Below are 24,987 nucleotides of genomic sequence, written 5' to 3'. Positions count from 1 at the left end.
AAGAAAAAAAATCTAAGTTTAATATGTCAAAAGGCAACCACATTAGACAACTCTGGTTGAGGACACGTTTCAAGGCACTGTAGAGGACTGATATGTGTAATACATTTACATCAGGGACAGAATAAATATAACAGCTGAACAACACTGACATCATTCAAATGTATTACATTTTGAATCATTATGGCCTTATCACTACATCATCATGAATTCACAATCACTATGAAATACATGTGACATTGTGATTCAAAACAGACTACAGATTGAACCTTCAAAACAACAAAAATCCTGACAAAAACAAGAGGGAAGCAGTTTCAACACCTATAATGATTGGCTTCATATTTCTATGATTTGGGAGGTAGCAGTTAACAAATGTATCCATAATGAACTACAACTATCCGTTATGAACTATAAACTAGACACACAGACACAAACAGTATTGTAATCTAACAAAGCATGGAGTCATGGCTGCATACTCATTACTACACTTACTTCTATGTAAATCACCCACATGAATGCTGTGTATGAGGGTGTAGATTATCATGCTAATGTAGAAGTCTTACTCTTTTGAAGAATGTTTGTCCACAATATTAGAGACAACAGGAACGTTTGTCTCAGGGAGGGAACTAAGGGCATTCACAAGAAGTCTTGGCCTTTAAATTATTTTAATACAAGGGCTGTTTGCTCAGTGTGAATAGTACAGTTCTATTATCTAAAAGAGGACCTCTTCTTTTTCATCACTCTTCTCTTTAGCACTAAGGGTGGGGGTTTGTACTGTGAAGGTTTTGTCAAATGCACCACGATCCACCCGATAAGACCCCTTTTCCAGAGACATGCAGGATTCAAATCGGTGGCCCCACAGAATCTCGTCCTCAGTGTAGGAGGTTCTGGCTTGGCATATCATACCTACAACACAGAAGAGACCACATTTTTTCCCACATTTTGCACAGCAAGGCATTTATGAGACGTTTAATCTTTACACATCTATCTCTTATGCTACAGTGACAGACATGAGGGCATTACATTTTTTTCTAATGATTTTAGATATAATTTGAGGTCACATTCTAATATTCAAAGCCAACCAACCTGACGCCTCCACGATTCCCTCCAGAATGATGATGATCTCAAATCTCTCCCTTGTCAGACGCTCAGCCCCTATTTCCCAGAAGGGGCTGCTCTCGTTGATGACATGGGTGATGGTCTGTGGCTCGACCAACAGGAGCCTGTCTCCTCCGGTATCATAGCCCAGGTTGATCTCTGACTGCTCCAGTGGTATGAACTCCCCTTCCTTGGTCTGTCTAGACTTGATCAACTTTGCTCGTATCTTGGCGTCCACCATGTGACTCGCCCTCAGGTCTCCGATGCGGAAGAGGAGGCAGAGTTTCTCGTCGCGCTCCGATATGACACAGTGCTTGCTGAAGATCAGAGTCTGGGCCCTTTTCTGAGGCCGGGAGATCTTGACGAACATGCAGCCAACCATGAGGGCATCGATGATGGAGCCAATGATAGACTGGGCCATGAGGAGAACCACACCCTCCATGCAGTTGGCCGTCACCAATCTGGAGCCATAGCCAATGGTCCTCTGGCTCTCCACCGACAGAAGCAGGGCAGAGATGAAACTGTCCACATTCTCGAAGCACGGCTGCCATTGAGGGTCGTGAATGTGGGCCACGTCATCCCGCAGCCAGGCATCTAGGAAGTAGATCTCGGCAAAGGCCACCCACGTGACAACGTAGCACATGGTGAAGACAAAGAGGAACCAATGGTACTTCAAGTCCACCAGAGTGGTGAAGATGTCCAAGAGGAAACGGCTCTTGTCCTCGATAGGGCCCAGGTTGACCCGACACTTCCCGTCTTTGGTGACGTAGCGCTGACGCTGCTTGTTGGCTGTGCCATAACTTGGCCTCTCGTCACCTAGGAGTTTGCAGCGTGGCTTGTTCTCACCACTTGTGCCATGGGCGGAGCTACGGGTGCTACCAAAGGGGCCACCAAAGGGAGCACCTGAGTACCACCTGGAGCTGAAACGCTTGAGGTGGCGTCCGCGGTGAGAAGTGGCTGGCTCCTCAGTTGGGATGATGCACTGGCAGGTGTCTACCTCCTGGCTGATCAATCCTGCAACAACCTGATGGGGGCCTGGGCTCTGGGGCTGTGGCTGGGGGGATGCAGAGGAGGCTGGCTGGGGTGAGAGACCTGGGAAGTTGTCATAGTTGTTGTTATTTGAGTTGGGGATGAGAGAGATCCTTGTGGAGTGGAGCATTGTCAAAGCCATGTTGGTTTTTGCTGCAACCTGAAAAAAATGTTAGAACAATTAATTGACTGACTCATACATTACATACATGATCTACAATGTATTTGTGCTGGAAACAGTATCCAGTGTCAACACAACCCACTGAACCATATCCCAAAACACAAATGAACAAAATTGACTCTCTGCAATAGGTACCCTCTTTGGATATGGGGTGAAGCATGTTGATTCTGGGGGTGTTCTAGGGAGGTGTTTGGCTGTGAGAGTCTGTGCTGGTGGAATTGAGTTCCTGCGGGGGTCAATTCTCGTAGGACTCCTGTAGTCACCGTTATGGGGCTCGTGTAATGTCACCCTGCTGCACATCATGGTGAAAGCCATCAGCGAGACTACTGTAGATTCCTGTGCTCTGTGTGGCAGTTGAACTACTGAGGGCCCAGAAAGTTGATTTCTTATTCCTGTTGAAGCAATAGAATCCGATTGAGAGTTCCCACACAATTATCAACCACCACTACAGAGGAAAGAGACTAAATGAAACTCTTCCACAATAATGGTGGAACTTAACTCCTTATGTCCTGATTATGGACAGTCATATTTCATAGTTCAGGGATTGTTAGTAGGCTAAATCCAGCTGTGGGTCAGTGGGTGTATGCCAGATCTTTGATACACTGAGGGTGTTCTTTCAACAGATGGTTCCCTCTCCTCAGGATAAATTCTTACATCATTCCTCCCCCTCTCCTGCCCCCAACAACTTTCAGATCGTACCAATCTGACTTACGTCGTGTGATATCATCGGTCTCTGCTGGATATAATTAAACTATAGGGATTATGATTGATCCTCTAAATTAATCTGGTAACAACCAAGGCGCATGGTGATGGATTTGAGGAGATTACGGTTTTACTCTTACTTACGAGGGCTTAGATAATAGATTTGCCCAGATGTGGCCAAATAAACCCCGGGCAAATCTCTATTTCTTGTTGTTTCTGTTCGTGTTGTCACTCACTCTCTCCCCTACTGGACCGCCAAAACAGCTCGTAGCGGCAGACGTGCTGCGCTGCGTGCAGGATTTCAGGAACACATCAATATCGACTGACTCCAGAGTGCAGCAGACCATGAACCGCCCAAGGCATTGTAATCAACAGTACTAATTGCGCTCCGAATGTTTTTCTGTACAGGAAAAACTAGAGATCTCATTACACCTTATCTGTAGAATAGTTGTGATGCTACATTTTTGATGTGCAGATAATGTTGAACAACATCTTCTTTGTAAATGTGTTGATTTTACACAGATGGGCTTCACCAATTCTGAGATGTATAGCCCATTCCTAAAAGTTACATAATACTGTAAAACAATTGCTTTTTTCAGTTGCAATCTTAAAACAACATCCTTATAACCAGACCAACACCAGACGAAATGTGCTAGAACAACCTGGGAAACTATACAAAACACAAACAGAGAGGGAAAGTAAGGGATGGAGGTATGCATGTCTGTACATTAAGGAGAGTCATCATAACTAACTCCCAAAAGAAAGACACAACAAACTAAACCATACCTGAATAGAGATGCCAGTAGTTGTTCTCAGTTTGGGATCATCTTCCACTGGAGAGAGAACAAGCAGCTATCAAAAATAAATACAAGTGAGATGGCTTTTTGTGGTAAAGCTGATGCTGTGGTTTCACTCCCAGTGATGTCAAGGCAAACTGGCAGGATGCCTGCTGTCCAGCTGCGGACGAGAGGGGGCTATCCCACACTCCCCCCTCACCTCCCTCTGCTCACACAGGGAGGTCAGCTGTTAATCCTCTCATGGGGTCAGCAGGGCTGGCGAGCTGTGCAGGAAGTAGTACGGCACCATGGGAAGTGACAAATAAACAACAAACACAATGCACAGTACAGAAATGTTAAGTTAGTCGTTGGACAATCAATATTGTTTTCTCTCTGTGTGTGTGTGTGTGTGTGTGTGTGTGTGTGTGTGTGTGTGTGTGTGTGTGTGAGAGAGAGAGACAAGGGGTGTTCTAAGGTGAAAGACAGAAATATAGATTGAAAAAAGGTTTGCATAATATATCAGAAATATAGATTGAAAAAGGGGGACAGACACAAAATAAGACTAGAGAGCAAAGCAAGGAGAAAAGAACAACAGAAAGAACAGAAAGTTTGAAAGTTTATTGAGTGTCAATACAGGTTTCAACAAGTGGAAATCAGAGGAGTGGAAGGAAAGGATTACATATATAAACAAGAGAATACAAAACAAGATAGGTTTGGACAAAGGAAACTGAAAATCTATGCTCACAGCAATCCTAATTCATCATGATAAATGTAAAATATCTAGGAAACTATAAAAATACTCTTTCTTGTGTTTTCACTTTCTTAAAACACACCTGCATAGGTTCAAAGCACTAACACCTTAATAATGCATAATAAAGAAATCTCTCAAACTCTCCTTGATGTCTCTGCGAGTATCATATGAGCGTATAAACTCAAGTCACTCAGCATCTACAACATTTTCCAGATTAGAAAAATGTGGTAAAAGCACATTAAAAAGTAATATAAAAAACTGCTTTGCAATACTAGGCAGAAATCCAGTGTTTGTCAACTCTACATCAGGACAAAAACATTAGCGGCCGTCGGCTGGCGTACGGGCCCTGACACTTATTCTCAGAAGCTGACCTCTGACCCCTTGGCCTTACTTGACGGCGACCACAGAGGTATTGGTGATAGACTCCATGATGGCGGCCAGGCGGCTGCACAGGTCGTGGGGCACTTTGGAGCGCACTGTTGGTGGATCTTTTAGAACCACCATCTCTGTTGAGCAGTCCAGAACCCTGGGCAGAAACTCACCCAGCTTCTCCTGTAGGGAGTCTGAAAAGGAGTGGAAGGGGTGAGAGGGAGAGAAAAACTTAGAGCTTCCATGAGAGGAGTAAAATACGGTTAAGACCGCCAGGTGAGTAAGAGATGTGTGAGAAATTAGTTTTATTTATTATTTCAGCTTTTATTTCTTTCATCACATTCCCAGTGGGGCAGAAGGTTACATACACTCAATTAGTATTTGGTAGCATTGCCTTTAAATTGTTTAACTTGGGTCAAACGTTTTGGGTAGCCTTCCACAAGCTTCCCACAATAAGTTGGGTGAATTTAGGCACATTCCTCTTAACAGAGCTGGCGTAACTGAGTCAGGTTTAGGCACCCTTGCTCGCACACACTTTTCAGTTCTGCTCACAAATTTTCTATGGGATTGAGGTCAGGGCTTTGTGATGGTCACTCCAATACCTTGACTTTGTTGTCCTTAAGCCATGTTGCCGCAACTTTGGAAGTATGCTTGGGGTCATTGTCTATTTGGAAGACCTGTTTTGCGACCAAGCTTTAACTTCCTGACTGATGTCTTGATGTTGTTTCAATATATCCACATAATTTTCTTTCCTCATGACGCCATCAATTTTGTGAAGCGCACCAGTCCCTCCTGCAGCAAAGCACTACCACAACATGATGCTGCCACCACCTTGCTTCACAGTTGGGATGGTGTTCTTCGGCTTGTAAGCCTCCCCCTTTTTCCTCCAAACATAACGACAGTCATTATGGCCAAACAGTTCTATTTTTGTTTCATCAGGCCAGAGGACATTTTTTTTTTAAAGTACGATCTTTGTCCCCATGTGCAGTTGCAAACTGTAGTTCGGCTTTTTTATGGCGGTTTGCTGAGCTTCTTTTCAGGTTATGTCCATAGAACTTGTTTTACTGTGGAAATAGATACTTTTGTGTTTCCTCCAGCATCTTCACAAGGTCCTTTGCTGTTGTTCTGGGATTGATTTTCACTTTTTGCACCAAAGTATGTTCATCTTTAGGAGAACGTGTCTCCTTCCTGAGCGGTATGACGACTGTGTGGTCCATGGTGTTTATACTTGCGTACTATTGTTTGTACAGATGAACGTGGTACCTTCAGGCGTTTGGAAATTGCACCCAAGGATGAACCAGACTTGTGGAGTTCTACAATTCTTTTTCTGAGGTCTTAGCTGATTTCTTTTGATTTTCCCATGATGTCAAGCAAAGAGGCACTGAGTTTGAAGGTAGGTCTTGAAATACATCCACAGGTACATCTCCAATTGACTCAAATTATGTAAATTAGCCTATCAGAAGCTTCTAAAGCCATTACATCATTTTCTGGAATTTTCCAAGCTGTTTAAAGGCACAGTCAACTTAGTGTATGTAAACTTCTGACCCATTGGAATTGTGATACAGTGAATTATCACTGAAATAATCTGTCTGTAAACAATTGTTGGAAAAATTACTTGTGTCATGCACAAAGTAGATGTCCTAACCAACTTGCCAAAACTATAGTTTGTTAACAAGAAATTTGTGGAGTGGTTGAAAACGACTTTTAATGACTCAAACCTAAGTGTATGTAAACTTCCGACTTCAACCCTACATGCTAAGACATGGGTTGAGGTCAGGGATCTGTGCAGGCCAGTCAAGTTCTTCCACACCGATCTCGAAAAACTAATTCTGTATGGACCTCATTGTGCACGGGGGCATTGGTATGCTGAAACAGGCAAGGGCATTCACCAAACTGTTGCCATAAAGTTGGAAGCACAGAATCGTCTAGAATGTCATTGTATGCAATAGTGTTAAGAGTTAAGAGTTCCCTTCACTGGAACTAAGGGGCCTAGCCCGAACCATCAAAAACAGGTCCAGACCATTATTCTTCCACCACCAAACTGGCACTATGCATTGGGGCAGATAGAGTTCTCCTGGCATCCGTGAAACTCAGATTCGTCTGTCGGACTGCCCGATTGTGAAGCGTGATTCATCACTCCAGAGAACGTGTTTCCACTGCCCCAGAGTCCAATGGTGGCAAGCTTTAACACCACTCCTGCCGACGCTTGCCATTGCGCATGGTGATCTAGGCATGTGTGCGGTTGCTCGGCCATGGAAATCCATTTCATGAAGCTTCCAAAGAACAGTTCTTGTGCTGACGTTGCTTCCAGAGGCAGTTTGGAACTCGGTAGTGAGTGTTGTAACCGAGGACAGACTTTCACTCGCTACCCTCTTCAGGACTCGGCGGTCCCGTTCTGTGAGCTTGTGTGGCCTACCACTTTGCCGTTGTTGCTCCTAGACGTTTCCATTTCATTTCACAATAACAGCACTTACAGTTGACTGGGGCAGCTCTATCAGGGCAGAAATGTGACAAACTTACTTGTTGGAGAGGTGGCATCCTATGATGGTGCCACGTTGAAAGTCATTGAGCTCTTCAGTAAGGCCATTCTACTGCCAAGGTTTGTCTATGGAGATTCATGGCTTTGTGCTCGATTTTATACACCTGTCAGCAATGGGTGTGGCTGAAATAGCCAAATCCACTAATTTGAAGGGATGTCCACATACCTTTGTGTAATATAGTGTATATTTAACACCGCTTGGATAAAGCCTAGTAAAAACCTCTTCCCCTCCACCTGTCCTCACCATCCAGGTCTACTCCCAGGTAGGAGCACCAGTGGTTGCGGACAGCCTCCATGGTGTCCAGGTCTTCCTGGCTGACCATGTCCGGCCGGCTCATCAGGTGCATGCAGGGGATGACCGCCTCGTTCATGATGATCATGCCCTCCTCCACGTCGCTCACCTCACCGCTCCTGAACAGGGTGGCCGCGTTGTCATTCATCTCCTATGAAGGGGGCAGAAGGGGGAGAACAGGGGATATGCAGGTGCAGTGTCACTATGGAGTCTCTTTGGATAGTTTGTGTTTTCCGGTTAAGATCCTAGGGAATTCATGTACAAATTAACCTCATAACAAACACAAAAAAGTGGCTGCAACTAGGTCTTTTCTAGCTTGAAATGAAAAACAAGACTTGTTCCCAAATAACTGCAACATTTTCAGTGAGCTGTTGAATGTGGGGCTTAAAATACAGAGCTTCATCAAGGTGAAATCCCAAGTACTTGTATGATGACACCACCTCTATTTGCTCTTTTTGCAAAGTGACTGAGGCAGAGAAGGGGGTTGCTTTCTTGAGCTGGAGAATACCATTAGTTCTCTGCATTTAAGATCAATTTGAGCTGAAAGAGGTTATGTTGGACATCAAACGCTTCCTGCAATTTGAGAAATGCCTCATCTAGTGTAGGAGCAGTGCTATAGATGATGGTGTCATCTGCATACAGATGTTTGCTACAGAAGGGAAATAACCCTGCAAAACAGGAAATGTGAATTATTAGTCTAGAGATAAGTAGTCAATACACACATAACATTTTATTATACTATATAGCAGGGCTATTTAACTCCAGCCATATGATTTTTTTTACTCACACTGAAGTTTAGCTTATTATTCCCTATATTATTAACATTTAATATACCTTTAATTCTATATTCCCAACTGACAACATCAGTCTCATGTCCAAAATATTTTTTAAACTTTCAAAGTGAGCATCTGTATCATCAGTAGCACTCACTTTGAGACACCTCCTTCTGTAAAATGCAATAAGGGACTGCTCCATCCCTCTCTTCTCCCCTCTCCTCAGCAGCATGGCGTTGTCTTTGTAGGCGTGGTTGAGGTAATTCAGCGCCTCGCGCACCCTGGTGGAACACAATGATGATATTACGTCATGACACGTCAGCCCACTGATGACATCACTTAAGACAGTCAGCCCACTCACTCAAACCACCATATAGGCTGATCACGTAGGGGTAGAGCCCCAGTTGCCATGACAACACTTACTTTCCATGCTGGTACTGTTCTAGGCCCGTCAGCAGGTAGACAAACACTGTCCGGAATAGGCTGTAGTCGTCATGCCATTGCTGAGGAGAAGAGCACACAGACACATTCAATTCAAGTTTGGGCTGGTTTCCAATGGAGAAAAATGTCTACCTAGAGTTTTGGTGTAGATAATATACAGTACCTGGCTCCTTCCATCAGTCATCAATGTTTGTGTAATGCAAAAAATTCAATGATTTTACTGAGTTACAGTTCATAAAATGAAAATCGGTCAAATAAAACAAAGGAATTAGTCCCTAATCTATGGATTTCACATGACCTGGGCAGCCGTGCAGCCACGGGTGGGCCTGGGAGGGCATAGGACCACACACTGGGGAGCTAGGCCCAGCCAATCAGAATGAGGTTTTCCACACAAAAGGGCTTTATGACAGACAGAAATATGCCTCAGCACCCCCTCAGATGATGCCACAGGTGAAGAAGCCGGATGTGGAGGACCTGGGCTGGCGTGGTTACAAGTGGTCTGTGGTTGTGAAGCCAGTTGGAAGTACTGCCAAATCCTCTAAAATGACCTTGGAGGTGGCTTATGGTAGAGAAATTAATAAAGTATCTGTCAGCAGCTCTGGTGCATATTCCTGCAGTCAGCATCACATCTGTGGTATTGTGTTGTGTGACAAAACTACACATTTTAGAGTGGCCTTTTATTTTTCCCAGCACAATGCTGTTTAACTAGCTTCTTGATATGCCACACCTGTTAGGTAGATGGATTATCTTGGCAAAGGAGAAATGCTCACGAACCGTGATCTAAACACATAGGGGCGGCAGGGTAGCCTAGTGGTTAGAGCATTGGACTAGTAACCGGAAGGTTGCAAGTTCAAACCCCCGAGCTGACAAGGTACAAATCTGTCGTTCTGCCCCTGAACAGGCAGTTAACCCACTGTTCCTAGGAAGGAAAATAAGAATTTGTTCTTTAACTGACTTGCCTAGTTGAATAAAGGTAAATAAAAAATAAAATTTGCGCTCAACATTTGAGCTTTTTGTGCATATGGACAATTTCTGGAATCGTTTATTTCAGCTTATGAAATATGGAACCAACACTTTACATGTTACGTTTATATTTGTGTTCAATATAAATAAGCATTTTATTAAGTTTTGCTCAAATTGTCCTTATGTGAAATGACACAAGGGCACCATTAATCACTGACTGTCTTGGATTCTTTATGATTGGTGGAACAAACTGCTTGTCAGTGAGGTCAAAATGGTGGAAAATCAGAGTTTAGAGGTAATGATCATTCATACTCTGTAACCATGTTTCCATCCAACTATTTTTATGTGAGTAAAAGTTTGTATGCTGGTGACATGATCGGTGCCTGGCTGCCAATTGGCAAATAATTATGAACTCCAATAACCAGATAAAAAAAATATTAAATCCACTTTATGCACAGAGTGAGGAGTTCCTTCGCCATTTTAGCTGACCGACATTTCCCATTATCTTTGCTGAAAGTAGTCATAGAAGATGACAGCGCGCCACACAGTGCGATTCCAACAACACAAACAAAGCTCTACACACATGCCAGAGGCATTTCTCAATTGGTACAATATATATTCCTCTACACTCTTAGAAGAAAAGCTGCTATATAGAACCTAAAAGGGTTCTTTGGCTGTCTCCATGGGAGAACCATTTGAAGAACCCTTTTGGTTCCAGGGAGAACCCTTTTGGGTTCCACGCAGAGCCTTTTCTATAGAGGATTCTACATGGAATCCAAAAGGGTTATGCATGGAACCAAAAAGGGTTCTGCATGGAACCAAATAGGGTTCTCCTATGGTGACAGCTAAATAACTGTTCTGGAAACCTTATTTCTAAGAGTGTCGTTATCCGAGTTCCACCTGCAACTGGAAGCGGGCATTTACAAGACACAGGTGCCTTCCAAATCGAGAATAAAGAAAGGATTGGCAGTAAAAGTTTGGCTGAAAATACGTTTACTATGCTTTCATTAGACCATCAGATCAACCTTCAGTATAAGCTAGCTTAGCTATGCGGCTGTCGGTTGATTCTGGATTGGCTAAGGGAAACATACAGTGCCTTGCGAAAGTATTCGGCCCCCTTGAACTTTGCGACCTTTTGCCACATTTCAGGCTTCAAACAAAGATATAAACTGTATTTTTTTGTAAAGAATCAACAACAAGTGGGACACAATCATGAAGTGGAACGACATTTATTGGATATTTCAAACTTTTTTAACAAATCAAAAACTGAAAAATTGGGTGTGCAAAATTATTCAGCCCCTTTACTTTCAGTGCAGCAAACTCTCTCCAGAAGTTCAGTGAGGATCTCTGAATGATCAAATGTTGACCTAAATGACTAATGATGATAAATACAATCCACCTGTGTGTAATCAAGTCTCCGTATAAATGCACCTGCACTGTGATAGTCTCAGAGGTCCGTTAAAAGCGCAGAGAGCTTCATGAAGAACAAGGAACACACCAGGCAGGTCCGAGATACTGTTGTGAAGAAGTTTAAAGCCGGATTTGGATACAAAAAGATTTCCCAAGCTTTAAACATCCCAAGGAGCACTGTGCAAGCGATAATATTGAAATGGAAGGAGTATCAGACCACTGCAAATCTACCAAGACCTGGCCGTCCCTCTAAACTTTCAGCTCATACAAGGAGAAGACTGATCAGAGATGCAGCCAAGAGGCCCATGATCACTCTGGATGAACTGCAGAGATCTACAGCTGAGGCGGGAGACTCTGTCCATAGGACAACAATCAGTCGTATATTGCACAAATCTGGCCTTTATGGAAGAGTGGCAAGAAGAAAGCCATTTCTTAAAGATATCCATAAAAAGTGTCGTTTCAAGTTTGCCACAAGCCACCTGGGAGACACACCAAACATGTGGAAGAAGGTGCTCTGGTCAGATGAAACCAAAATTGAACTTTTTGGCAACAATGCAAAACGTTATGTTTGGCGTAAAAGCAACACAGCTGAACACACCATCCCCACTGTCAAACATGGGGGTGGCAGCATCATGGTTTGGGCCTGCTTTTCTTCAGCAGGGACAGGGAAGATGGTTAAAATTTATGGGAAGATGGATGGAGACAAATACAGGACCATTCTGGAAGAAAACCTGATGGAGTCTGCAAAAGACCTGAGACTGGGACGGAGATTTGTCTTCCAACAAGACAATGATCCAAAACATAAAGCAAAATCTACAATGGAATGGTTCAAAAATAAACATATCCAGGTGTTAGAATGGCCAAGTCAAAGTCCAGACCTGAATCCAATCGAGAATCTGTGGAAAGAACTGAAAACTGCTGTTCACAAATGCTCTCCATCCAACCTCACTGAGCTCGAGCTGTTTTGCAAGGAGGAATGGGAAAAAAATTCAGTCTCTTGATGTGCAAAACTGATAGAGACATACCCCAAGCGACTTACAGCTGTAATCGCAGCAAAAGGTGGCGCTACAAAGTATTAACTTAAGGGGGCTGAATAATTTTGCACGCCCAATTTTTCAGTTTTTGATTTGTTAAAAAAGTTTGAAATATCCAATAAATGTCGTTCCACTTCATTATTGTGTCCCACTTGTTGTTGATTCTTCACAAAAAAATACAGTTTTATATCTTTATGTTTGAAGCCTGAAATGTGGCAAAAGGTCGCAAAGTTCAAGGGGGCCGAATACTTTTGCAAGGCACTGTAACTATTGACACATACCATATATTCCTCCATATCCATATCCTCTGGCTTGATGAGGCGTAGTTTGGTGCGGGCTTCTCTCATGATACTAATGGACCTACACAGGAAGTGATGACACAGGAAGGGATGATTTGCTCCACAGCAATATACCTATGAATAATACTGTCAACTTGATGACAATGTTGATGATCAATTATTTGTAATTATTCAACAAATCATTGTAAGAAAAGCAGCAAGTACATTTACAATGAAATGACAATACATGAACATATTTGAAGTTTTTAAATATACATTTCAATGTATGTCAGAAAGTTGTGCTGACTGACCTGTCGTCGAAGCTGAGGTTGCGGTCGGTGAAGCCCTCCAGCAGGGTCCTCTCGATGACGCGACTGGGCGCCTGGTTCTGGAAGAAGTAGACCAGGGCGTGGTGCAGGCGCGGGTCCTGCTGGGGAGTGGTCTCCTCCTGAGACAACTCAAACAGACGGGAGTACTCCTCCTGGAACGCCTGGGGAGAGGGGTGTGAGGGATGTTAGAGGTGTGTGTAAGTGTTATGGATTTTATGAATAATGACTAAATGATGTATACATTTAACGTAAAACTATAACTAACAGAATACTACCCTGTCACTGTATGATTGTATGAAACTCATTAGAATCATAAAACTAAATCTAATGTGTGTAGTTTTAAATTAGAACAAGGACTTTCTGTTCCTTTTTAGTATGTAAGCAGGGTGTAAGTGAGAAACAAAATGGAGCTATCGTCAGACAGGCTGGAATACTGTGTTCCTTACAGGACATTCTGTCCCCACCCAGGGAGGGGAGAGACCTTGGGCTTGTAGTAGATTGTCTGCCACCTGTTAAACAATGTGAGAAGACTTGTGAACTATGTTGCCATTGTATCTGAGAGGAGGAGGGACATTTATGACGAAATGTGAGGTATATAGACCAATGTACCGGAAATGATAGGGAGAGCTCTCTAAATAAACATTCCTGACAATTGTAGCTGGGCCTCTGTCTGTTTCATTTTAATAAGAACCTTACAAATTCTTAGCAGCAGACAGAGTATTTTAATTGAATTGGTTCATGAACATGAGAACAAAATTCTCTTGACAGTAAGTATGTGTATCTGTGTGCTCTTTATCGGGTTCTGAGGTGTGTGGTACAAATAACAAAAACTGTACAAGAGTGAATGATATCTTAATTTCATCCTCCTTGATTGGAGTGTGAGGTCCCAACAGTACACTTTTTATAACATGTGTTTTGAATAAGTACATGGAGTAGCCAGACCATTAAAAAAAGTAGCCAGCCAGGTAATTCCGGGCAGGTGGAGTCCGGGGGAGCACGCCACCCATGAATGTACTTTAACAACCTATACCTCCCAGATTGGTAAAATTAGTTGTGGTACTGAATAGAAAGACTTTCCAATAAAAATTACTTCAAATATATGAATTCAGTGTGTTGCTACTTGTTGTGGATATCGTCTAGGCCTAGGCCTATATAATCAGGACCATTTTCAAAGTTAGATACCCTTTAACATTAAACCGGTCTTCTCTTGAGATTGACAGCTTTACTGCAAGATATGAATTGCCACAACAATGTTTGTTCTTCAAATTATGTATTTTATTGGCTCTGATGCTGTGGACACTTAGGGAACGGAAACCAATGTGTAATTTTGTAATGGGTGAACTATCCCTTTAACAGTTTGGCCTGTCAATCAATCAATCACTGTGGGTGGGATTGTCAGGGGAAGGGGCAGAATGTTTGAGTCACACAGTTGGTAGGGTTACAGTCCTGGTGGCCATTTAATTAATTGTTCAGCAGTCTTATGGCTTGGGGGTAGAAGCTGTTAAGGAGCCTTTTGGTCCTAGACTTGGCGCTCTGGTACCGCTTCCCGTGCGGTAGCAGAGAGATCACTAGAAGATTCTAGAGGGAGAGGGCTATACAGACTTTTCTGACTAGCGAATTTAAACTTTTAAATTAAAAGAAGCCTAGTTAAGTTATGAAGTGAAAAAAAGTAGCCGGCTGAGAGTGAGTGGTTATGGAAAACAATGCCTATGGCGCAAGTCTGCCAAGACTCTAGCTGTCCCCTTTATGTATGTGCATATTTTATTTTATTTTACCTTTATTTAACTAGGCAAGTCAGTTAAGAACAAATTCTTATTTTCAATGACGGCCTAGGAACAGTGGGCAGAACGACAGATGTACCTTGTCAGCTCGGGGGTTTGAACTTGCAACCTTCCGGTTACTAGTCCAACGCTCTAACCACTAGGCTACCCTGCCACCCCATATACCTCAACAAGAGGAGAAAGACTAAATGTTTACAAGTATAACATTGTGGAAGGATATAGACTAGCGAGATGATAATGAGCGAGTACTAAGGATACAGCCTACTTTACCTTGATGAGGCCAGCCTCAGGGCCGTCCTTGTCGAACACCTGTCTGGCTTTGGCTATGGCCATAATGATGCCTTGCATGGCTGGAGTTAGCATCATCTTAAACACCAGAGAAGGACAAAGAATTAGAGCAAGTCTACACACAAACTCCTATAGCAGCAACGCACCTTTCAGCGGTCCATGTATGCGGTCTCCATTCATTGAATATATGCAAGCTATAATAGTATTATTTAAGGCAACAGCCAAAGAGTGTCATTGCCCAATAAGTATCTAAACGATTTTCTAACCAAAAACCAATAGAAGTCCATGTAACATGGAACAGCACGCTCTCAATTTATTATTATTAATTTGTATTTATTCATGTAAGTTAAATAAAGTTAGTTAAGTAGCGGCTCTCTACCTCCTCATTGTAGCCGTCAGTGTCGGCCCGGACCAGGATCCTGCCCACGTTGGGGATCTCCACCTCCGACACCACATTCTCTGGTTGCTGCTGCCTGCTTCTGGTCGCCGCCGGGGCGTCCTGATCATCCTCGCCATCTGCCTGGGTGTCAGGCGCTGCTGCTGCTTCCGCCACTGCCTCTCTGAACCCAGTCTCGCTGTCTGTCTCAGTGGTGACGTCTGTGGAGTGGTCAGGGGTCACAGCTGCAGTCTGGGCCTGGCCACTCATCTCTGCTGCAGGGCTCGGAGACTGAGGTGGGGGGAGCTGCTGGGGATATTAAGTTGACATTAATGTTTTAGTCATTTAGCAGACGCTCTTATCCAGAGCAACTTACAGGTAGTGCATTCATCTTAAGATAGCTAGGTGGGATAACCACATATCACAGGCATAGAAAGGTCATTTTTTTGTTAATAAAGCTAGAAACACACACACACAACCAGTCAAAAGTTTTAGAACACCAACTCATTCATGGGGTTTTCTTTATTTGTACTATTTTCTACATTGTACAGTAGAATAATAGTGAAGACATCATAACTATGAAATAACACATATGGAAACATGTAGTAACCAAAAAAGTGTTAAACAAATCCAAATATATTTTATATTTGAGATTCTTCAAAGTAGCCACCCTTTGCCTTGATGGCAGCGTTGCACACTCTTAATGACAGCATATATAATTGAAATAAAATACAATAATTTTTCTAACTGGATCCTTTCGATTGATAAACTGAGTTGTAAAATGTACATTTACTGTGCATGAAGGTCCACAAACAAAACAATTCACTACATTGGGATTCAGGACTATATGCATTGACCACTAGAGGTCGTATGTACTCCATTTATGATTAAAGTTTGTTGTTTCCCCAGGCAGGGTATTCTGTCCAGCAAGCAATGGAATATGTGACACAAACCTGATTACTGTTAAATTAAGCGTAAGGCATGTAAAATCTAGACCTAACAGTCAGATACTACTGATACTACTATCAGACTGACAACAAAGAGTAACTGATATATCACAACGGATCCTTGTCAACAGGTAATATGCCTAAGTTTCATGCACATTCACAAAATTCTGTCATCACTCAATGTTGTCAAAAGCCACGTCATCAGCATTCACAGAAGCATTGTCAAAACATTACACAGGCTTGAAAACGAGCATCAGTTCAAGCAAGCAACTGACCTACGACTTGTCGCTGGAACACACCAGAACTCTCTCCAACTAACCAACCGTAAAGTACAGTAAGGGATATAAAAAGCTCATGTTCTATTTAAAACCAGGCCTGTCACTGGTCACAACTCCTGAACCTCTTGACAGAGTCACCCCAATATCCCCCAGTGATAAACCAGTTAGCTGAGGACTGACTATGCGGAATGATGCTGGGATGGCGGGGTGAGGGTGTCCAGTGACTGGCTGTTAGGGCCTTATCGCCTCCAGGGAGGGGGGTGTGGTATGTGGGGAAAGGGGCTTTGGCTAAATAGTTTTTAAAAAACACAAAAAAAATACTAGTATATTAACAAGAGTAGCTTTGTCCAAACACAACTAGTATGAAATGACATGTTGAAACAGAAATTAAGCTCACACGTAAAATATCACAAAAGACTTGGTTAAAATTCAGACGAGATTGCAGGAGGTTGGCCGAGTGGTAAACACAGCTGCCTTTGGACTACACATAGCCACTGTCTAAAATAAAGACAACAAATGAATAACACTGCCTTTTCTTTTTTCCTTTTACCCCTTTTTCTGCAATTTCGTGGCAATTTGTCTCTTCACTGCATACGGACTCAGGAGAGGCGAAGGTCGAGAGCCGTGCGTCCTCCGAAACACACCCCAACCAAACCACACTGCTTCTTGACAGAATGCCTGCTTAACCTGGAAGTCACCCGGGACACAATGTGTGGAGGAAACACTGAACACCTGGTTACCGTGTCAGCATGCATGCGCACCGTCCGCCAAAGGAGTCGCTAGAGCGCAATGGGACAAGGACCCCTAACCCGGACGATGCTGGGCCAATTGTGCGTCGCACCATGGGTAACGCGGTCGCGGCCGGCTGCGACAGAGCCTGGACTCGAACCAGGATCTCTAGTAGCACAGCTACTGTAGCAACTGTGATGTAGTGTCTTAGACCACTGCTCCACTCAGGAGGCCTACCTTTTTCTTTTTTATATGTTGTTTATCTCACACTGAACCCATGGGTCACCCTAATATCACACCCAAAACATCCAGTAGCAGCAGCTATCACTATGCAATAGGGAAGTAAGAGATATAGGCCTAGGTATATTTGTGTATGTGGCCTAGATAGAGTATATTACATTTATTCAATGGGTGCTCATATGACAACCCCAGACCCCTCTTTTCACCCTGCCCACCTGACAGTGTTGCTGCCCCTCCTCGTCCTCACTGGTATGTTGGCAGGGCTCTGGCGTGACAGAAACAGCCTGGTGGTCGCACTCCTCTGGGCTGCTGCCAACACTCTCCGGTGACACAGGGACCGGGGACTGGGGCTGGCTTGTTGGGACTGGCTCTGAAACAGGACAAGGACCATGAGTTGAACAAGCAACTATAGTCAGAACTCAGATCTTAGAGACTGTATAGAGCAGGTGGTATAACTCCAGTCATTAAGGATCCTGCAGTCCTGCTGGTTAACATTTTTCACTAGTGCTAATTGAACAATTTAATTTAATTAACTTGATACATTTTCTGGAGAGGGAAACTGATTCCTCACCATTGGCAGGACAGACAGAGACAATAGTGCTTAGCCAAATGTGATGACCGTATAATTTAGTATCCGACTAAAAGACAAGGATGAAAACCAGCATACACAGCCACCCTCAAAGACCAGAATGGTGTAACCCCGCCATACATTCATGTCCAGACCAACCTCCAGATTCCACAGCTGGTATAACAACCGATTGTGCCACATGTTCCTGTTCTCCAGTGGGTTCCTGGGCTGCGCCAGATTGGGGGACTGGTTCTGCTGGGTCGTCTTTACTGGGAGCACGAGTGGAGGTGACGGCTGCTGTGGGAGAGACCGGATCCTCCTGTGGCTGCTGGCAGAACTGGTCTTCCCACTCCTTGAGCTCCTGCTGGAACCAGCGGTTGTCTTCGCGCACGTATTGCCTGAGGATGGGTGGCAGGGAGTCCATGGCCTGCATGACCTGGCCTGTCTCGTCATCTGTGTCCTCTGTTGACATAAATATCATAAATATAACAATCATAATGAGCTAACTAATAACAGTCAATAGTCCCCTAAACTGCTAAGCAGCAAACAGTGAAAAACTGTATGTAGATAAACATGTCAGGTCTAAAAAACCTAACACCTGGTCAGGCCATGATTTGGATATATTAATGTATTTATGTATAGATCAAGAGAAGCAGTTACAGCGTTGACAGATATAGCAGGTATACACTATATGACCAAAAGTATGTGGACACCTGCTTGTCGAACATCTCATTCCACAATCATGGGCATTAATATGGAGTTGGTTCCCCCTTTGCTGCTATAACACTCTTCTGGGAAGGCTTTCCACTAGATGTTGGAACATTGCTGCATGGACTTGCATCCATTCAGCCACTTTGGACCTCACTTTGTGCACATGGGCATTGCCATCCTGAAACAGGAAAGGGCCTTCCCCAAACTGTTACCAGGAAGTTGGAAGTACAGAATTGTCTAGAATATGCCTAATGCGCCTAGCAAGAACCATGACAAACAGCCCCAGACCATTATACCTCATCCACCAAACTTTACAGTTGGCACTATCCATTGGGACAGGTAGAGTTCTCCTGGCATCCGCCAAACCCAGATTCGTCCGTTGGACTACCAGATAGTGAAGCGCGATTCCTCACTTCAGAGAATGCGTTTTCACTGCTCCAGAGTCGAATGGCTGAGAGCTTTACACCACTCCAGCTGATGCTTGCAATTGCGCATGGTGATCTTTGGCTTGTGTGCGGTTGCCCGGCCATGGAAACCCATTTCATGAAGCTCCCGACGAACAGTTCTTGTGCTGATGTTGCTTCCAGAGGCAGTTTGGAACTCGGTAGTGAGTGTCGCAACCGAGGACATACGATTTTTACGTGATACGCACTTCAGCACTCTTCAGCACACTGTCTTGTCTCATCGCTGCAACTCCCGTACGGACTCAGGAGAGGTGAAGGTCAAGAGCCATGCGTCCTCCGAAACACAACCCAACCAAGCCGCACTGCTTCTTGACACAACGCACATCCAACCCGGAAGCCAGCCGCACCAATGTGTCGGAGGAAACACCGTACACCTAGCGACCTGGTCAGCGTGCACTGCGCCCGGCATGCCGCAGGAGTCGCTAGTGCGCGATGAGACAAGGATATCCCTGCTGGCCAAACCCTCCCTAACCAGGACGACGCTGGGCCAATTGTGCGCCGCCCCATGGGCCTCCCGGTCGCGGCCGGCTGCGGTAGAGCCTGGGCTCGATCCCTAGAATACATTTGATTAGATTTATTAGGATCCCCATTAGCCGACGCCAGTAGCGACCGGGGTCCAACATAATGAAAAAGACATTACAAACAAAATACTTGACAATTTACATCAGTTAAACATACATGTTAGTACATACATACATCAAGTAGGTCACATGGGGGAGAGGCGCACAATTGGCCCAGCGTCGTCCTGGTTAGGGAGGGTTTGGCCAGCAGGGATATCCTTGTCTCATCGCGCACTAGCGACTCCTGCGGCATGCCGGGCGCAGTGCACGCTGACCAGGTCGCTAGGTGTACGGTGTTTCCTCCGACACATTGGTGCGGCTGGCTTCCGGGTTGGATGTGCGTTGTGTCAAGAAGCAGTGCGGCTTGGTGTTGCTTTATTTGTTTTGTGAAACCAGGTTTGCTGTTCACTTGCACTATATGAGATGGAAGGGAGTTCCATGCACTCATGGCTCTGTATAATACTGTACGTTTCCTTGAATTGTTCTGGACCTGGGGACTGTGACAAGACCCTGGTGGCATGTCTGGTGGGGTAAGTGTGTGTGTCAGAGCTGTGTGTATGTTGACTATGCAAACCATTTGGAATTTCCAACACATTAATGTGTCTTATAAAAAAAGGGATACAGTCAGTCTTACCTCATCTCTTAGCCAGACTGACTGACATGCATAGTATTAATATTAGCCCTCTGATTACAACGAAGAGCAAGGTACTGGCAGCAAGCTGGTAGGTCTGCTGTTGGAACCAGTAAAGAATCATAGCTAGTTTCTCAGTGGAAAGGGGAGGAGGGAAATGGGTACCTGTGATGAGGTGAGGCAGCCTGTCGTCAATGTACATGAGACAATAGGCACTGGCGTTGGTCATGCCTCCGTACGAGTCCCTGACCAGCTCCTCCCAGGAGGACTCGCTGACGATGACATCGTTGTACTTCATCCAGCGCTGGTTGGCATGGTCGTAGATATAAGCCCAGTAGTGGCCGGCCGAGGCTTGGCCCTCGTGGACGAGGACGGCGTGAAGCCTATACGGAACCTTCACACGTCAAACGAGGTTAGGACCAGAAAAGTAAAGTTTCAGCAGAATCTTTCTGTATTTTAGGTCCCGGAAATTCAAGTTTCAGCAGAAATCTTCGGTATTGACACATGTACACATTAGGACAAACAATGTAGTTGCTTCTGTACACATCAACCAAAAGCTTTTAATAACCTCTGCTTTGTTACTAGCATGCCATGACATATACTGAACTCAATCCATTCTTGTTAACTTCTCATGACATGACATTCAACCCCCTTGTATTCTCTGTTCCAACAACAATTGTGCTGCATTGTGATAATGCACAAATGCTAAGGCAACAATATCAAACTCATTGCCAAAGGTAACATGTAATAATGTTTTTCAGTGTATGGGATACTGTTAATCAGTATAGTCTCTTGTGACCGAACATTAACATAATGTTAAATCGAGTACCTGACAAGATTTGGGACTTGGTTCCTAGATGAATCATTATGCAATGATACACATATACACATGTTCAACCTGACAAAGTAAAATTAGTGTATCTCATGCTTTAACCTGACAAGGACTGTCAGATGGATGAGTACGAGGGATCTTACCTGACACAGGCTGTTATCCGAGTACATGCCCTCCAGTGCTTGGCTGACCCTGTCGATGCTGGCCTTTAGCTCTGAGCACCAAGACACAGACACACAGATCAATGCAGTGCACCTGGGGCCGTGCCAGACACACACACTCTAGAGTAGACACTGACTGCCAGGATAGGTTGTCAGCTCATGATACACATCCAATTGAAAAACGATCACTAGAAATGTACAGCAAATGAGCATGATCAAATATAGCTTCAAAACATCTTTAAAAAGTTAACTTGCCTCAGTGAATGTAATTTCTCAATCACTACCGATATACCATATAAATCAAGTGCTATTCGCATGTCAAAATGTCATGGGATGTATCCATTGTTAAAATGTTGGTGCTATGCATATCTTACAGTGTGTCTTTAATGTACAATAAAAATAAATCAACTTGAACCCAAATACAGAGAGGTTATCATTAGTGAATCCAGGAGTAAGTCACTGTACCGTTCATGTTGATCTCCACCTCTGACCTCCAGCGCTGCAGGCAGATCTTGACAAAGCGCAGCTCCTCCTCGGTCACACTGTGGGGGGCGGGGTGAGGTGGGGTGTCCATGGGGGCTCTACACTGGGTGAAGGGCTTGAAGATAGGTGTCCTCTGGCCCGAGGGGGGCTGCTGCTGGCAGGTGGGGCTGTCAGACAGGCCTGTGTCTCCTGGCTCCTGGCACTGACTGAGGAGACCCACCGAGGAAAAGCAGGATATCAACAAAAATACAGTAAATACAGTGATTGATGTGCTATACACAGGCTAACAGGTAAAACATTTTGGTTTTGGTCAATTTCATTTCAGAAATTAAATGGAATAAATAGAAATCTACAGTATTTCATATTACCCATCATTTTTTACCACATTTCAAATGTATGAACTGATTTTCAATAATCTCCTGAATTGACTGATTCACATTGACAGGTAGTGTTCAGCTCACTTCAGCAGCTGCACGCACTGCAGTCATATGGAGTAACAAGGAGTACCGGTAAGTAATGCAAGACTAGATTGTGTAAGCACATGAAACTAAAAATACACTCATAGCCTTGACTAGTGAGACGCAGTTGTCCCACACCTGGTGTCATCAGGGTTGCCCTGTGTGTGCTTGAGGTTGCTCCCGGGGGGAGTGGGGGAAGAGGCAGCCAGCCTCACATCTTCAGCTGGGGACACACTGGTGGGCTTGGTGCAGGCGAACTCCAACACGTACTGTAACATGTCCGCCAGTGGATACTTTGTCGGCCCTGAGCCATAGTTTCTGTAGCTGGAAACAGAAGGAGACAGAGGTTGAACTGACAGTACATTGGCAAACAATTACAAGCAGGTTTCATCAATAACATTGTCAGTCATGACTCATGAGCAGGACATTTCCTACGTGAATCAAACAACTAATATTATGGGACCACTATGTGTATGACAGTTTGTATACTAACTCATGATGAATTCACTCTCAATGGACACATTTGGAGGTATCCATCCTGTTGCAGTAATCACTGAATTTTAATGAAAAATTATTTACTAAAATAACACGTGTACAAACCTGACGTGTCACACCGCTTTACAAACAGTAAACTCAATAGTCAACTCACCACTCCAGTTTCTGCTGCAGGACTATGAGCTGCTCCTTCAGTCTCTTCACCTCTTCTCTCCTGTTGTGGATCTGCTCATTGTTCTTGTGAAGGTATCTGTTCGCATACAGTAAACTTAGTTTACCACAACAAAAGTTTATTTGATTCCGATTCCCCACTTACAGTATCAACATTACAATGCAATACAATGCTCAGTCTAAGTGAATGCAGATAATTGAAGTCAGAAGTTTACAAAAACGTGGAGTGTTTCAACCACTCCACACATTTCTTGGCAAGTCGGTTATGAAATCTACTTTGTGCATGACATTTCTCTAACAATTGTTTACAGACAGATAATTCACGGTATCACAATTCCAGTGGGTCAGAAGTTTACATACACTTGACTGTGCCTTTAAACAGCTAGGGAAATTCCAGAAAATGATGTCATGGCTTTAGAGTCAATCGGAGGTGTAACTGTGGATGTATTTCAAGACCTACCTTCAAACTCACTGCCTATTTGCTTGACATCATGGGAAAATCTAAATAAATCAGCCAAGACCTCAGAAAAATAATTGTAGACCTCCACAAGTCTGGTTCATCCTTGGGAGCAATTTCCAAACGCCTGAAGGTACCACGTTCATCTGTACAAATAATAGTACGCAAGTATAAACACCATGGGACCACGCAGCCGTTATACCGCTCAGGAAGGAGACTCATTCTGCCTCCTAGAGATGAACGTACTTTGGTGCGAAAAGTGCAAATCAATCCCAGAACAACAGCAAGGGACCTTGTGAAGATGCTGGAGGAAACAGGTACTTACGTATCTATATCCACAGTAAAACGATATATCGACATAACCTGAAAGGCCGCTCAGCAAGGAAGAAGCCAAAATCGGCATACAAAAAGCCAGACTCCGTTTTGCAACTGCACGTGGGGACAAAGATCATACTTTTTTTTTTTTTTTTATGTCCTCTGGTCTGATGAAAAAAAAATAGAACTGTTTAGCCATAATGATCATCGTTATGTTTGGAGGAAAAAGGGAGAGGCTTGCAAGCTGAAGAACACCATCCCAACCGTGAAGCACGGGGGTGGCAGCCTCATGTTGTGGGGGTGCTTTGCTGCAGGAGGGACTGGTGCACTTCACAAAATAGATGGCATCATGAGGTAGGAAAATTATGTGGATATATTCTACACCTGCATTGCTTGCTGTTTGGGGTTTTAGGCTTGGTTTCTGTACAGCACTTTGAGATATCCCTTTTTTGGGGGGGCGGCAGGGTAGCCTAGTGGTTAGAGCGTTGGACTAGTAACCGAAAGGTTGCAAGTTCGAATCCCCGAGCTGACAAGGTACAAATCTGTCGTTCTGCAGGCAGTTAACCCACTGTTCCTAGGCCGTCATTGAAAATAAGAATTTGTTCTTAACTGACTTGCCTAGTTAAATAAAGGTAAAAAATAAAATAAATATCAGCTGATGTGAGAAGGGCTAAATAAATACATTTGATTTGATTTGATTGAAGCAACATCTCAAGACACAAGTCAGGAAGTTAAAGCTTGGTCACAAATGGGTCTTCCAAATAGACAATGACTGACTCAGTTAGGAGGAATGGGACAAAATTCACCCAACTTATTGTGGAAGGCAACCTGAAACGTTTGACCCAAGTTTAAATTGTTTAAGGCAATGCTACCATATACTAATTGAGTGTCTGTAAACGTCTGACCCACTGGGAATGTGATGACATAAATAAAAAGCTGAAATAAATAATTCTCTAGTTTTATTCTGACATTTCAAATTCTTAAAATAAAGTGGTGACCCTAACTGACCAAAGACAGGGAATTTTTTACTAGGATTAAATGTTAGGAATTGTGAAAAACTGAGTTTAAATATATTTTGAG

At 43.8% G+C, this 24,987-nt stretch overlaps 2 protein-coding genes across 11 annotated transcripts in view; both read right to left on the bottom strand.

Annotated features, from left to right (window-relative positions):
* On the bottom strand, positions 1–3,955 carry LOC110533534 (G protein-activated inward rectifier potassium channel 4). Of its 3 annotated transcripts, XM_021617857.3 has the most exons (4): positions 3,794–3,904; positions 2,441–2,697; positions 1,084–2,284; positions 1–903 (listed from the first exon to the last, which is right to left on the bottom strand). In XM_021617857.3, the coding sequence occupies exons 2-4, from the start codon at positions 2,618–2,620 to the stop codon at positions 710–712; spliced, it is 1,575 nt and encodes a 524-aa protein (XP_021473532.3). In that variant the 5' UTR covers positions 2,621–2,697; positions 3,794–3,904; the 3' UTR covers positions 1–709. The 3 variants fall into 3 exon arrangements, with proteins under 3 accessions (XP_021473532.3, XP_021473533.2, XP_090042334.1); XM_021617858.3 differs by lacking the exon at positions 2,441–2,697 and having other exon boundaries at positions 3,794–3,955; XM_090186208.1 differs by lacking the exon at positions 3,794–3,904 and having other exon boundaries at positions 2,441–2,732.
* Positions 3,956–4,386: 431 nt separating this feature from the next.
* Positions 4,387–24,987, bottom strand: part of LOC110533533 (ubiquitin carboxyl-terminal hydrolase 28) — a 32,318-nt gene continuing 11,717 nt past the window's right edge. For 4 of the 8 annotated variants that reach the window (XM_090186207.1, XM_090186202.1, XM_090186203.1 and 1 more), the window contains exons 12-26: positions 23,119–23,214; positions 22,608–22,793; positions 21,994–22,217; positions 21,511–21,581; positions 20,701–20,929; positions 18,329–18,631; positions 17,817–17,971; positions 15,411–15,713; positions 15,014–15,109; positions 12,945–13,123; positions 12,637–12,715; positions 8,931–9,010; positions 8,665–8,788; positions 7,687–7,885; positions 4,387–5,097 (exon numbers count right to left, since the gene is read on the bottom strand). In XM_090186207.1, coding sequence (XP_090042333.1) covers positions 4,922–5,097; positions 7,687–7,885; positions 8,665–8,788; positions 8,931–9,010; positions 12,637–12,715; positions 12,945–13,123; positions 15,014–15,109; positions 15,411–15,713; positions 17,817–17,971; positions 18,329–18,631; positions 20,701–20,929; positions 21,511–21,581; positions 21,994–22,217; positions 22,608–22,793; positions 23,119–23,214 — 2,500 coding nt within the window. In that variant the 3' untranslated portion in view covers positions 4,387–4,921. Of the gene's footprint in view, positions 5,098–7,686; positions 7,886–8,664; positions 8,789–8,930; positions 9,011–12,636; positions 12,716–12,944; positions 13,124–15,013; positions 15,110–15,410; positions 15,717–17,816; positions 17,972–18,328; positions 18,632–20,700; positions 20,930–21,510; positions 21,582–21,993; positions 22,218–22,607; positions 22,794–23,118; positions 23,215–24,987 lie in introns of all 8 variants that reach the window. The other 4 variants (XM_021617852.3, XM_021617853.3, XM_090186204.1 and 1 more) reach the window with 1 other exon arrangement.

Source organism: Oncorhynchus mykiss, chromosome 10 (assembly GCF_057628025.1).
Source record: "Oncorhynchus mykiss isolate SJ-2025 chromosome 10, ASM5762802v1, whole genome shotgun sequence".
In the NCBI taxonomy this organism is placed as follows: domain Eukaryota; kingdom Metazoa; phylum Chordata; class Actinopteri; order Salmoniformes; family Salmonidae; genus Oncorhynchus; species Oncorhynchus mykiss.
Note: the sequence above shows the minus strand (reverse complement) of the source record. Positions and strands in the feature narration are given on the sequence as shown.